Source organism: Typopeltis vanoorti, chromosome 24 (assembly GCF_054136105.1).
Source record: "Typopeltis vanoorti isolate ZY-2024b chromosome 24, IOZ_Tvanoo_1.0, whole genome shotgun sequence".
NCBI classification, from domain to species: domain Eukaryota; kingdom Metazoa; phylum Arthropoda; class Arachnida; order Uropygi; family Thelyphonidae; genus Typopeltis; species Typopeltis vanoorti.
The window spans coordinates 25,411,258-25,425,750 of NC_143572.1; the positions used below are offsets into that span (position 1 = coordinate 25,411,258).

The 14,493-nt window shown below is 37.3% G+C and overlaps 1 protein-coding gene across 13 annotated transcripts in view; it reads left to right on the forward strand.

Moving 5' to 3' along the window:
- Window positions 1–14,493, forward strand: part of LOC150093031 (terminal uridylyltransferase 4-like) — a 621,373-nt gene that overhangs the window by 491,492 nt on the left and 115,388 nt on the right. For all 13 annotated transcript variants that reach the window (XM_090413455.1, XM_090413456.1, XM_090413454.1 and 10 more), the window contains one exon: window positions 8,992–9,102. In XM_090413455.1, coding sequence (XP_090269581.1) covers window positions 8,992–9,102 — 111 coding nt within the window. The remainder of the gene's footprint in view (window positions 1–8,991; window positions 9,103–14,493) is intronic.

The window sequence follows — 14,493 nt, forward strand, 5'->3', positions numbered from 1 at the left end:
GTATCACTGCGTGCAACCTAGCGATCTCACTTCCTACAAATAATTCCTCATTATTTTTATCATTTAAACCATTTTCTCTCTCTGTATGGTTGCTTTCACTCTTTCTTAGATCACCGCTCTCTCATTGCATCTTGTACATCGCAATTCTCTATCAAGCCACTATTTTCACTCACATTCTGGCAATTCTGGCTTTCTTCAACCATAACTATCTCACAACCTGACACGTACTTCAACTCCTCACTTTGCTTACACTTTCTGCACATTCTCCCACCACTATCACTTTCAATCCAAATTTCAGCCTCATTCGGGAATGCATACATCCCACACACATCACATTGGACAAACTCTCTCACATTATAGTTTTTGAACAATGGTGTTGTATTGTTGGACGCCATTATCTTACGTCGCATTGGCGCAATATTCAAATCTATGAAACGTAACGTTACATACTAAATTAAATAACGGAATTCACACCAAAATCCCACAGACACAACAAGCTACCAAAATTAGGCAATATTACCTTATGATTTTAACCTATATTCTAATTTTTACTCAAAAATTGTACTTAGCTTTCAGGAGCTCTCTGAAAACACAACCATCCGTCTGGCCCTCTACTGGGCTTTCCATATGAGGAGTATGGATATGAGGGGTATGTGAGCAAAATAGTTGGTAGTGGTGGTAGGAACAAATTACTTCCAGAGGATATTGAGAAGGATAAAAGGTAATAGTGTGATAGGAAAGGAAGTCAGTGTGTTACCCAGGTATGACAGTGATAGGATGGGGCAGAAAGCAAGAATTATGAATGATATGTTAGCAGTAATGTGTGAAGAGAAAGGAGTGCAGTTTGTTAATGTGTGAAATGAATTTAAAGACAGAATTGAACTGATAGACTGTATTTGAATGGTTTTAGTGTGAATCATATGGAGAGACTACTGCTGGAAGGGAGAGTAATGAGTGCAGAATATGAATCTGAGCAAGTAAAGAGCAGAAGAGATTGGAGTAGTGCTTATGAATGGGTAAGTGAATAGCATGAATGTAGAGAATGCGAGAACAAGTGTATAAGAGAAACAGGGAAATGGGGAGACTCAGGATGGAGAGGTAAACACAGGGGGACAAAGGTTAATGCTCAAAGAGTAAGTGAACAAAAATGGAATGGGATGGATATCTGGACTTGAAGAAGGTTCTGGGATGAGTAAGGAGAAAAAGAAATGACTTCAGGAAGATATTGAGAAGTTGCATCTAATACGTGGTAGCAGTGAAACTTGTTATAAATCCAGGAATGAGCTGTTTTGTGTATGAATTCTAAAAGTATCAGAAACAAGGGAAATGAAATGGTTGCACTGATTGAGTTCATTATTCCAATAATTTTTGGCTTTCACCCAAAAATGTTTGGAATAAGTGAGACACAGTTGAATGAGGATGACATCCTGACAGGAAAATAGAGATAGAAAGGTATGATGTTTTTCGTGAAGATAGAATGGGTCAAAAGGGAGGTGGAATGCTATTGATGATAGAAAAATAGTCATGTACCTACAAGGGAGGAGGGATAGTGGCAGTATGGTGTGAAATAGAGGTGAATAGATTGAAATACTTTGTCAGATGCTGCTGTGCCCCCCTGTAGCATGGAGAGTAGTGACCCTGAAATGTATGAGCAAACTAGCCAAGCAAATAGGAAAATGGTGATTATTATGGGTGATTTTAATTACTGCAATATAGATTGGGATGATAATATAGCAACCAAGAAATAAAGAAAATTAATTTCTCGAGTTTTTGATGTATAGCTTCCAGAGACAGTTTGTAATTGAGGGCAAGTGGGAATTGAGGGTCTTGGATTTGATTATTTCATCAGAGGATTTTATTATAAAGGGGTATCAAATCTCCCTCCAATTGGTAAGTGTGACCATGAAGTAATTACATGAGTGGTTGCCAGCCATGTGAGGACTTCTGAGGAAAGAGTATATGTCGAACTACAAGATTGGTGATTATGAGAAAAGCTCAGGAGGCAGCTTGCAGCTGTAACATAAAATGAGGAGTTGGGTGGAAAGGAGATCAATGCTGAATTGGTGTATGTAAGAACTATCTAGTGGAAGCAATGTCTAAATATATTCCATTGGTCAGAAGGATAAATATGTGGTTGTGAAATGGATGAATGAAGAAATTAAGTTTGAATACAGAGAATGAAGGCATTAGGGAGGCAACATAAGAGGAGCATTTAATCAATTTCACGAGGAGTACAAAGAATAGGCAATGAGGGAGACTATTGGTAAGGTATCAAAAGAGCAGTATGAGAAGTAGTTTGCTAATAAAAAAAATTAAATAAAATAAATCTAGGCAGTTCTTTTGATATGTAGCCAGACAGAAGGACAATTGCTGCATAGAATATAGCTGAGATATTTAAAGAGCACTTCATAAAGGTCTTTCATCCTTGCGAATGTGACATTGTGGAAAGTATTTGACAGCAGTACAGCAGTGAGTGATGAATAGGAGGACCGACTAACTCTGAGCGAGCAAGAGATATATGGAAATTTCAGCAAACTCGATGGTAATAATGGTGGGAATATGATATGTCACCACTTATTTTGAAGAAATGTGTTGGGGTGTTAACTTCTGCTTTACATATTTGTTTATTATGAGTCTTACATTGGGTCTAGTTCCAAAGGAGTGAAAGGAAATCAAGATTCTAATGTTTCATAAAGGAGGAGACAGAATTCAAGCATCAAATTATAGGCCAATCTTTCTGTCAGGTGTTGAGTTGACAACAGTGGTATTATGTTTGATGGACAGCATGGATTTGCTAAGGGGGAAGTCATGTTTTAGTAATCTACTTATAACAATGCATCTGTTACTTATAACAGATGCATTGGATGAAGGAGATGGCAACAGTAGGGTATACTGTGTTGATATTGATAGATCAAAGACTTTTGATAGATTAGCACATGATAAGTTGATAGTCAAACTACAGCAAGTGTGGTTGGATTTTTGGTATAGTGTTTTGAAGCTTTTTTTTAAATTTATTGATATGTTTCTTAAAGAGTTAGGGATTGTACTCAGTGGGAAAATCACTGTAGGGAGATTGTTCCAAAGAACGGTTCTCACATTGGTTATGGAAGATATTAAGTACTACAGGGTTTCTCAAATGAGAAAAAGCAATCGAGAGTACTGTTATCAGCAAAACTATGAATAGGATTTGAAGTCAGAGAGGGAGAAGGTCATCATTGATGTAGAGGAGGAATAGCATGAATTGCAGTACATAATTCTGGGGTACTCCAGCACTAATAAAGAAATCTGATGAGGGAAAGCTATCTTCTATCACAGCGCTTCCCAAACTGGGGGCCGTAGGTTTTGTTGAGGGGGGGGCTGTGAAATAATGAAAACAAATTTAAAATGTTTTAAGACTAAATAGATTTTTTTTTTATTTTAAAAGAAACGTCTTTAACTTTTATTATTTATTATTTCTTTTTTGTTATTTTTTATATTTTAATGGAAAAATTCACACACTGGTGTTGGTTCACAAACTTTGCTTCCTGCGTATTTCGACGCTTAATGAATATTAGTAAATATTGCTTATTCATATGTTTCATTTCAAAGCAGTGGTTAATTCTATTTACTTTGAATGCTCTCCAGGGAAGCACCAAATCTTCCTGTCCCTTTCATCATGCGTTCGTAATCAGAGACTGTTGATATTGACTTTATATACATATCAAAACTCGTTTTATATTATCACTGTTATTCGAGCTAGTTTTCTGTTACCAATAAAAGTTTCGCATATACTTCACACATGGAAAAAAGCTTAAACAAGTTCATGTGGGGAGATAGTAACTCGCTTGCAGTGGTAAACAACACGCCCTCCCTAAACAGAACACTATACTGCAGAGGCAATAAAAACAAGTACTTTTATTATGCCAGTGAATAACGTATGAGGAGTCTGTGTAATATATTTCTCAACAAATAGTGCAATTAGAGACAACTGGATAAAAACACACCAGTTAATGAATCACATGTCCCCTCATACAGAAACTATGCTATATAGACTGAAACAAAACCATATGTTGCATGGGCAAACAGAGTATCTAACAAAAAACTATTATTATTCATTAGATGTGTGTGAGTTCGATTTCGCAAGCAGCAATAAAATTCAACCGAATGTGTTAAAATTCGTAAAAGTGTTAAAACTAAGTAATATATATATATAATGAATGTTATGGCAGTTTCACATATGGAATTCGGTTGAAGAGAGTTAGCATTTCAACTCAATTGTCAGCTATGCTTTTATCTTTCGGTTGCGCGATCTTTTGTTAATACCGCACCAATCATATGCACGTTTTAATAACCTGCCTTTGCTATCTGTTTCGCGTTAGGCTTAATTACTGTAAAGGGAGAAAAGTCACAAAAGAGAAAAATGTTCCTGGTCCGGGAATTCCCTTATTCAGGTAATATTCACTAATTTCATGTTATCAGTCTGTGGTGTGCCAGTATCGGTAAGTGGTGATATTATTTGATCTATTCTACGTTAAAAAAATTTAATCCTGAGATGGATAAGTGGCTGATAAAAAAATAAAAAAAATTCCCGTGAACAATCAGAAGCAGAAACAGACTGAAAAAAAAGGACAGTATTTCATATTTTACCAGAACAGCCTGCATCGTCTTCAGAACCAAACGGTAAGAGGCAAAAAATGTAATATATACATTTGATTTTTGCAATATTCGCTGTGTATGTTTTGTATTGAATATAAATACAATAAATATTATAATAATATATCTCTCTATTATGATTTTGTTTTGAGGGGGGGGGGGGCATGAAATATTTTAATTTTTGCAAAGGGGGCCCTGACATCCAGAAGTTTGGGAAGCACTGGATCACTGTAAGGAGAGTGTTCCAAAGAACGGTTCTCACATTGGTTATGGAAGATATTAAGTACTACAGGGTTTCTCAAATGAGAAAAAGCAATCGAGAGTACTGTTATCAGCAAAACTATGAATAGGATTTGAAGTCAGAGAGGGAGAAGGTCATCATTGATGTAGAGGAGGAATAGCATGAATTGCAGTACATAATTCTGGGGTACTCCAGCACTAATAAAGAAATCTGATAAGGGAAAGCTATCTTCTATCACATGCAGTGAATGACCAGAGAGGAAATTGGCAATTCAATCACAAAGCACAGTAGGGAGACCATAAGTTTGCAATTTGTTCAGGAAGCCCAATGCTAAACATGATCAGATGTCTTTGAAATATCAAGATCAATCACATGGGCTCCTCTGAATCTTTTTATGGGCTTTCTATGCACTGATGTTGACTAACTAAGATTACTGTCAACGGTGGGTAAGGTTAGCATGATCTGCTGTAGAATGGTGGAATCCAAACTGGTGATCACTAATTAATGGATGGATCTTCAGCTGGTGAAGACACCCACTGTTGATGACCTCTCCATCACTTTTGCAAGTATCAAGGTGAGAGCAAGGGATGATAGTCTGATGGTTGATTTTTGTCATTCTTTTTTGATACAGTCTGGATAAAGGCCTGCTTCCATGCTGTTGGGTAGATACCTGATTAATATGACAACTTACATAGGCAGTACAGTATGAGTGAATTCTGGGGTACGACTTTTGAGCATAGCCAGAGGAATACTATCTGGACGAGGAGTCTTATTAGTATTATGATTAATCAGGATTTTTTTTTTTTTTTTTTTTTTTTTTTTTTTATATCCTTCTGAAGAAAGACATCAGAAGAGGAATGCATTGGCAGTTTGTTGCAGTGCAAGAGGCCTTGTTGTCTAAATAACAGTTGGCGAACATATGGTTGCCAAGAGGTCTGTTTTATTCTTGGTTGCTGTTACCATCAGGATGTGAGAGGGTGGGAACAAGGGATGAGGGAATCAGTAAGCTTGCCCACACTACTTAACTGTCAGTCAAGCCTTCTGGTCCCTCATTAAGGCTGTTGTGCATAACTGCATTTCATTCTTATGAAGTCAGCTTTGGAGTTGTTGATAACTTTTTTTTATTTGTTTTAGTCTGTAGTGTAAGCAGAATGAGAAGCTGGAGTTTTTATTTAAGATGCACATTTTTTTAAAGAACCAGGGCTTGGATGAAGGATAAGGATTTGCAGTGGAGTGGCGAAAAGTCCCTTGTTTCAGTGGAAATTATTTTTGTTATTAGTTCACTGCAGATGTTTGGATCAGGAGAGCAAAAATGATAATTTGAAATCTGACCATGAAAAAAAGGCATAAAACTCCCCAGGTCATTCCATTTGACACTGTTGTTATATCACAGGATATGAGGCTATGATTTGTTTTCCAAATCTGTATTGTTTTCCAAGGCAGTTATGTTACATTAGTAATATAAATGCCTTGGAAAATGAGGCACTTTAAAAAAGCACACCATAATACAAATGTAATTATTCTTAGACCGGATAAAGAGAATGAATCAGTAATCATGAACATCATAAACTATGAAGCTAGAATTCTCTTTAATCAGATTTCCCCACTTAGAAATTTACTGTAATCCTTCTTGTTACTATTGCAGTATGGATGATCTGAATGATTTTCAGAATCTTCTGAACATTCCCCATCACAAAATAAAATTGAATTTCATATTGAAAAGAAGAACATGTAAGAAAGCTTTAAAGTGAATAAAAGTTGACCAGCTCTCAGATGTGAACTGGAGACTAAAATACACAAACATTGTTCAAGAAAAATGGAAAGAGTATGAAAATAAGAACCAAACTTGGGAGATTCAGTGGCAATCCCTAAAGAAAACTTGGATTGATTCAGCCAGACAGGCATCTGATGAGATAATCTGCAAGGATAGAAAAATCAGATCTCCATGGTGGACTCAGGAAGTTAAAGAGGCAGTCAAGGAAAAGAAGAAAGCATATCAAATGTTTCTGGCAAGTAAGTCACCTTGTGCTCTTAGGGAATACAGAGAAAAATGTAAAAGACAAAGCATTGTGTAAAATTAGTTAAACTAAAATCATGGGAAGGCTTTGGTAAGAACATTGAAAATAAATATCAGAAAGGTGGTGAAATATTCTGGAGGCCATTGAAAAGCTTAGAAATGGAATAAAGACTACTGTAAAAGGAATTAGAGATGATAAAAGGTACATGAAAACTGAGGATAAGGATATTCTTGATGTCTGTAATAATTACTTTGAAAGATTGCTAAATGAAATAATTAGTGACAGCATGGTGGTAGAAAACACTCAACCAGAATGCCATCTGGAATATATATCCGTACTTAAAGTAGAAAAAGTTATCATAAACCTGAAATGTGGGCAGTCAGCTAGAGTAGATGGTATTCAACCAGAAATGCTAAAATATGGAGGTATAAACATTTTACATGGTTCCACTGCATAATTCAGAAGGCTTGGTCAGAGGGTTTATTTTCAGATGATTGATGTAGAGTGCTCATAATACCCTTCTATAAAAAGAGGAATAAAGCTGGATGTGAGAATTATAGAGGAATTTCTCTACTGAGTGTTCTGGTAAGATTTATGAGTATTCTTGAAAAACAGCTAAGAAAAAATTTGGAGGAGAAGCTCGGAGAAGAACAAGCTGGGTTCAGTTCAATTAGAGGTTGTCAGGATCAGATTTTCACTTTAATACAAATATTTGAGAAATCATGGAAATATAACAAGGATCTGTATTTAAGTTTTATAGATCGGGAAAAGGCATATAACAAGGTGCCAAGAGGAAAGCTGTTCAAAATGCTCCAGTTATATGGTTTAAATTGGGCATTATATCATTTGACTTCCTACCATACCAGCTTTGCTAATTATATGTCTACTTCCAAATTTAATTTACCATCTTCACTAAAAATTTTGCCTCATAGTCTCTAGCAATACATAGTCTCTATTTCAGTTGTAAATCAGCAGTTAGAATTGAAGGAGGTATAGGAAGATGTTTTGATGCCAGGTATGCAGATCCTTGGGATTACATTATTAAGGAAAGCATTTTTGAACCTGATATCAAAGTTGGAGATGTTAATCTCAGGATTCCTTGACCAAGTTGAATAACTGCTATAATAAATTTGGTATGAAAATCAGGTAAGCAAAGACAATGAAAATAGGCAGAAACTTTGAAAACATCAACTGCATCCTAAATGGAAAACCTATAGAACAAGCAAAATATTTCAGATGTTGAGGCAAAATTTTTAGTGAAGATGGTAAATTAAATTTGGAAGTAGACATATAATTAGCAAAGCTGGTATGGTAGGAAGTCAAATGATTAAATTTACTAAGACTAAGAGAGAGATTAATCAAGACACTAAACTATCTAACTATATACAAGACAGTGTTCAAACCAATTTTAACTTATGGATCTGAGAGCTGGGTTAGAAATAAAACTCTTGATCAAAGACTGGAGACCACAGATATTGAGAGTCCTGAGAAAGGGCAGTACCATATTAAAATGAGGATATTAGGAAAGAACATAACATTTTTCAGTAATGTGTTAGCAGAGCTAATCTTAGCTGGTATGGCCACTTAAACAGAATGGGAGAGGAAAGATTTGCTAAACAAGTGTTCTTTGCCAGAAAGCAGGAAAAAGACTCAGAGGAAGACCAAGATGTAGGTGGAATGATACAGGATAAAGTGCCTTAGAAGACAAAAATGTATGATCTGATAATACTGGAATGTTGAGAGATAACAGGCTAATCTGGAGGGAAATTGTAGATAGGAAGTTAGTAATGATGTAACTGTTCATGTAGTACTATCATAAAATCCTGTACACCTCCTGAGGGTATATGTAATGAATTCGATAATGATGTTTCATCAGTCATTGAAAGACATCTGCTGTGTAGGGATATGGTTGGGCATTTGGGGTTTGTCTAAGGCAGTAATACTTGTCTGAAGTGCTAGATCCCTGTTTGTGGAAATGGGAGATATGGGATTGTGGGTATATGGGGTTAGCTTGCCTGGGAGAGGCTGTGTATTACATATCACAAACCTTTTATTGGCAAAAATGTTTTCTTTATAAAATGTTTTATTTTTTTTATTTAGCACTCTGGAGTTAGCAGTTCCAAAGTGGGGCTCTCATCATATGCTTACATTTTAATGGTAATTCACTTTCTTCAGCAGCAGGATCCACCCGTATTGCCCATTCTACAACAGGTAATGAAAATAACAAAAAAAACTTTTCTCAAAATATATATATGCACAGTATGCCTGTTAAGTAATGAGACAACAGTTATTATATCAAAACAAAGAACTATATTTGGAATTGTCAATTGCACAGATTCAAAATAATCCCCCCCCCCCTCCCAGCTCCACACAAGATTTACATCTGTCATTCATGTGTTTGAAGGCATGGTGGGAATCCTGAATGGGAACCTCCTCCAGTGTCTGGGGGTCATACCACAATTCTGTAGGAGCCAAATCTGGTGAATGATGGGGGGGGGATGTCTGATCACATGGATCACAGTGCATGGCCTTCTTGTCGTGCAACAGAAACTATTTGTGGTTGTGGAACAGTTCTTTCATGACATGTCGTATGCAGGTGTACAAACATCGCATTACTCCTAAATAATATTCACCATTTGCTGTAATGATACCCTCAGGAACAAATTCACTATGGATAATTCCAGCAGCTTCGATAGTAATGTCTACGGTGTGGTTCATCCTCCAGGGACTCTCTTCCCTCTTTAAATGTTGAAAACCAGAGAGTACCTTGACACTCATTGCATAAACGTTTTTTTAGGTCTTGGTACACTTCTATAATAGTTTTTCCTAATTTATATTATTATTATTATTATTAACATTTGACCTCCATGGAGTCAGAGACTTGTCGTGGGAGGCACACACTGTTGCACACAATGCTCATCCAGCCATGCTTTAAACTGATTCATTGTGTCTACACCCACAACACACTCAGGCATTGCATTCCACTCACCGGGAATCACTCCTCACTCCTCTGTTCACACCCTCCTTATACAGTTTCCAGCAGTAGCCTCTTGTTCTACTCCCATCTCCCATTCTATGAAAAATCTCTTCTATGTCGGTCTGATAATGACCCCTGACTAGCTTATATGTCTCAATCATATCCCCCCCCCCTCCTTCCTCCTATTCATGCGGCTCTGCAACTTGCATTCACTCGATCTATCCTCGTACTCCACGTCCCAAAGACCACTGACTACCTTTGTGAATTTTCTCTGGACCCTTTCCAACATATCCTCGTCACCATGAAATCCCTGCGACCAAATCTGTGTGCAATAATTCATATGAGGCCTGATCAAGTACTTATACAGTGGAATCATAACCTCTCTATTTCTGCAAGTAGCAAGAGCTACAAAAAAGAAAACACTGTGGAGGAAATATAAAGAAAAAAGTAATCAGCATACTCATGAGCAGTATAAAGTGCAAGGAAGAAGGGTGACTAGTATGGTAAGGAAGGCCAAATCAGACCATGAGAGAGAATTAGCCAAACAGGCGTAAACCCAAAAGAGTTTTTTCATTATGTTGTAGCAAGTAAGAGGAAAAATGACTATGGTAGGATGACTTTAATCAATGATTAAAGGATGACTTTTGATAGAAAATAAAACACAGGCCAATTATAATTATTCAAATCATTTATTTCAATCAATATACTCTCCCTCAGCTTCGATGCAGGGTTTCGCACGGTCAATTAATTCGTTAAATGAGTTTTTATATCGGTTTTTTGGGATACTGTTGAGGGTCATGGTTACTGCTACACGTTTTCAGTGGTGTTGTATCACTTTCCTTTCATCAGCAAATGAAGTCAGAGGAAGAGAAAGAAGTCACAGGGTGCTAAATCAGGTGAATTTGGCGAGTGATCCAACACACAAACTTGGTTTTTGCTCAAAAACTCTAACAATGTTCAAACGATGAGATGGTGCATTATCGTGCAAAAGTGAACAGCTGCCTGCATCATAATATTCATGCTTATACGACGAATTCTTGCTATCAATCACTTCAAAACTTTGAGATAAAACTCACCATTGACCGTTTGGCCAGGCATAATGAATTCTTTGTGAATAATGCCCTCGGAATCGTAGAAGCAAATTAACTTTGTCTTTACTTTTGACTTCTCCAAGCGAATTTTTTTTCAGATGCCCCTCTTCTGGTGGGCTTTACTCAGCACTCTGGTGCTTTGTTTCAGGCTCATACTCAAAACACCACTTTTCATCACCAGCTAAGATCGTTTCAAGTCAGTTTGAATCTTTACGAGTGGTTTTAATGAGGTTCTTGCAGTGTTCAATTTGATACATTTTTTGGTTGTCGGTCATCTTGTGGGGAAACAATTGCAAATTCAATTTACGAAGACCCAAACTCTCAGTCAAAATGTTATGCGCAGTTGATTTTGGAATCCCCAATTCATCTTCAATCAATCTCATGGATGATTTCAGGTTTTCTTTGATGAAATCACTCACTTTTAGGATGTTAACTTCGCTCAGTCCAGTTTTTGGACAGCCTGGCTTTTCGGCATCCTCAAGCATCTCACGACCACTTTGAAATCGCTTAAACCACTCGTAAACTTGAGTACAGGATAAGCATTCATCACCGTATGCTTTTTGAAGCATCTGATGCATTTCGGAAAAACTTTTACCAAGTTTAACACAAAAGTCAATCACAGCTCTCTGTTTGAAACTCATTTTCCGACCGTTTGTCAAAACACACTGTCGCTCTTGGCACTTTAACTCGGCTTCTAATGAAACAGATGTCATAAACAGTTGGCACAACACTAATGAAGGTTGCCGCTTTCAACAACAAAAAGATACAAGAGGTGGCGCCACTAGTTTCTTCTATTTTTGAAAAGTTCGGTTTCTTTTTGGACAGAGTGTGTGTATACATATACTCCAGAAGATGACCTGAATGTGAAGGCCGAAACATTGAGTGTATATTTTGGCTTATATTAAACTAAAGTTTTACTTTAACGCTGTAGTTGTATCCATAAGTTTCATAATGTATTCTGATCACCTTGTAAGCATGAAAGAAAAGCGTGCCTTTTTAAAAAACTTTGGATATCTATGGAAGCCAAATACAAATCTTTGCTTTTGCACACTGAAATAAGATGGTAATCCAGGTATAAAGTACTATTCCAAATTTTAGACCTTGAAAATGAATTATTGGCCTTTTATCAAAATGAAGGTACAGATGATTTTGTAAAATGTCTGCAAAATGATATTTGGTGTGCTAAAATGGCATATTTAGCTGATATTTTTAATTACTTAAATAGCATAAATACAAGTATCCAAGGGAAAAATGAAAATATTTTGACACCCACTGACAAATTGTCAGCTTTTCAGAAAAAAGTATCTCTTTGGAAAAACCACATATCAGAACAAAAATACAGTAGATATGTTTCCTTCACTCCATAATAAAAATGTCGAGGGAATTATTTCCGTTATAACAGAACATTTAGCAATATTGGAAGAAAAGATTTCAAGTACTTGCCTTTTCCCTTTCAGTCGTTTCTGACTGTAAATGACTTTCTAGGCATTGCCCACAAAGTATTCCTGGTGAGATTTGTACAGGGTAGTTCACCATTGCTTTACCCAACCCCCCCAATTTTATCCGAGCTCACGACTGGCATATGGCTGGGACGTATTCATGACTGTAATCCATTTGTATTCACAGGGCCGGTTTGCCTGTTCTGGAGGATGAAAAACCTGAGTTTCTGGGTGAAAAAATCCTCTATCTCTGTATGAGACCAGCTAATTCACCTTTAGTCGAAAGCGACCAGATAAAGGTTCTTCACATCAGTGACGGGAATCGAACCCAGATCTTTCCGACCAAAGGGCTTTCAAGTTACTTTCCTTCCTTAAGTACACACAATTATGACTGGATACAAAATCCATTTGGCACAGTTAATACATCAAGTTGTGAATTTTCATTACAATAAGAAGAACAATTAGTTAACTTGTCAACGGATCATACTCTAAAAATGAAATTCTCTGAAATAACTCATGAGGAATTTTGGATTTTTGTCTAAGCCAAATACCCAGCTCTCTCTCCACAAGGGCACTGAAAATTTTGTTACAATTTTCAATATCATATTTGTGTGAGCTCGGTTTCTCAATATTAACCAATATAATGCCGACCTGGCTGGCCGAGTGGTTAGCGCATCTGCTCTCCAGTCAAAAGGCTGTGGGTTTGAATCCCGCCGTGGGCATGGATGTTTCTGATTGTCTGTGAAAATACTGGTGGTGGTGGTCAGCGATAGATGGCATTGGTGTAGATGCGGTTTATTGTAGATGGAGTTGGTGATGGAGACAGAGAGGTGTAGAGCAAGTACCCTCCCTCGATGAGTCCATGGATTCCCTGGAGGTGTCATGTAATAACAATAATAATAATAAAAGCTAAAAACGTAAAAGACTTATTGATATGGACAAAGAGATGAAGGTAGCTATATCACATATTAAACCTGATATTGCTGAAATATCTGCAAAAGCCAACAAGCTCAAGTATCGCATTAAAATAAGTCCCATTTTTATAAAAGACAAGTCCATGCATATTTTTATTGTTAGTTTTATGACTCTAGTGCCTTTGGTGTTCCTCAGATTTTTCTTATAATTAAAAGTGTTCTGTGACTTCGAAAAGGTTAAGAGCCACTGGGTTAATATCTAGTCCAGAAAGCATCCAGGCCTCATCTGTTGCCCCTGTGGATGTCTTGGAGGTTACCATGAAATTGGCACCTTGGGCAGTTATTCACAATATGAGTGATCATCTGGGTTATGGGGATACAGTGTCATAATAAGGATGGCCTGACAGTTTCCATTTGGGTAGTAGGCAGACACATCTGCCTTGGTTAGTTCTGATCCTGTTGACAGATGATCAAATCTTCATAGGAAGAGCAAAACTAGGCTATGGAGGATCTTCAACCAGGAAGCCAATTGTTGGAAGATTGTTGGACCAGTGTTCTCTCCTCATGTCAGATGTTGATGGTAGTGCAGCTGAAGAGAGTTTGTCTGTGTACAAGAAAGGGTTTCTTGATTTTAGCTGCAGTCTAGGTGGATTTTCGAGAGTCTGGTGCAAGGGGCAGGAGCAGGTTGCTCATTACTTTAAAGTCTAATCAAGGCTTATCTTCTCTGCATATTTGGTGGAAAAATGTTGGATAGGAAAGGCAACCAAGAGAAGCGGGGGGGGGGTTTCTCAGTGTCCCATTACCAATTGTACACATGCAGAATTTAGCTGGGTATCTATGATGTTAGTATGCGCACTTCTTTCCCAGATGGGGACAAAGTATTCTGCTGCAGAGAATGCGAGGGCTAGTGCAGATGACTATAGGACTTCTGCCCCACAACCCCAGGTTGTTCCAGCAAGCCTTGAAATGATATTATTTCTTGTTTTAATTTTGTTGGACAGGTTGGTTATGTGCCTTTTAATGGTTAGGCTTCTGTCCAAGTTCACTCCATGGTATTTCGGGTGAGGCTCATGTTCTACCAATTTGCCACAGAAAAGAGAGGTGGAGGTGTCGTTTGCATCTACATTGTTTAAGTGGAATGCTGGGGACACAGTTTTTGTTGGATTTAACTTCAGGCACCA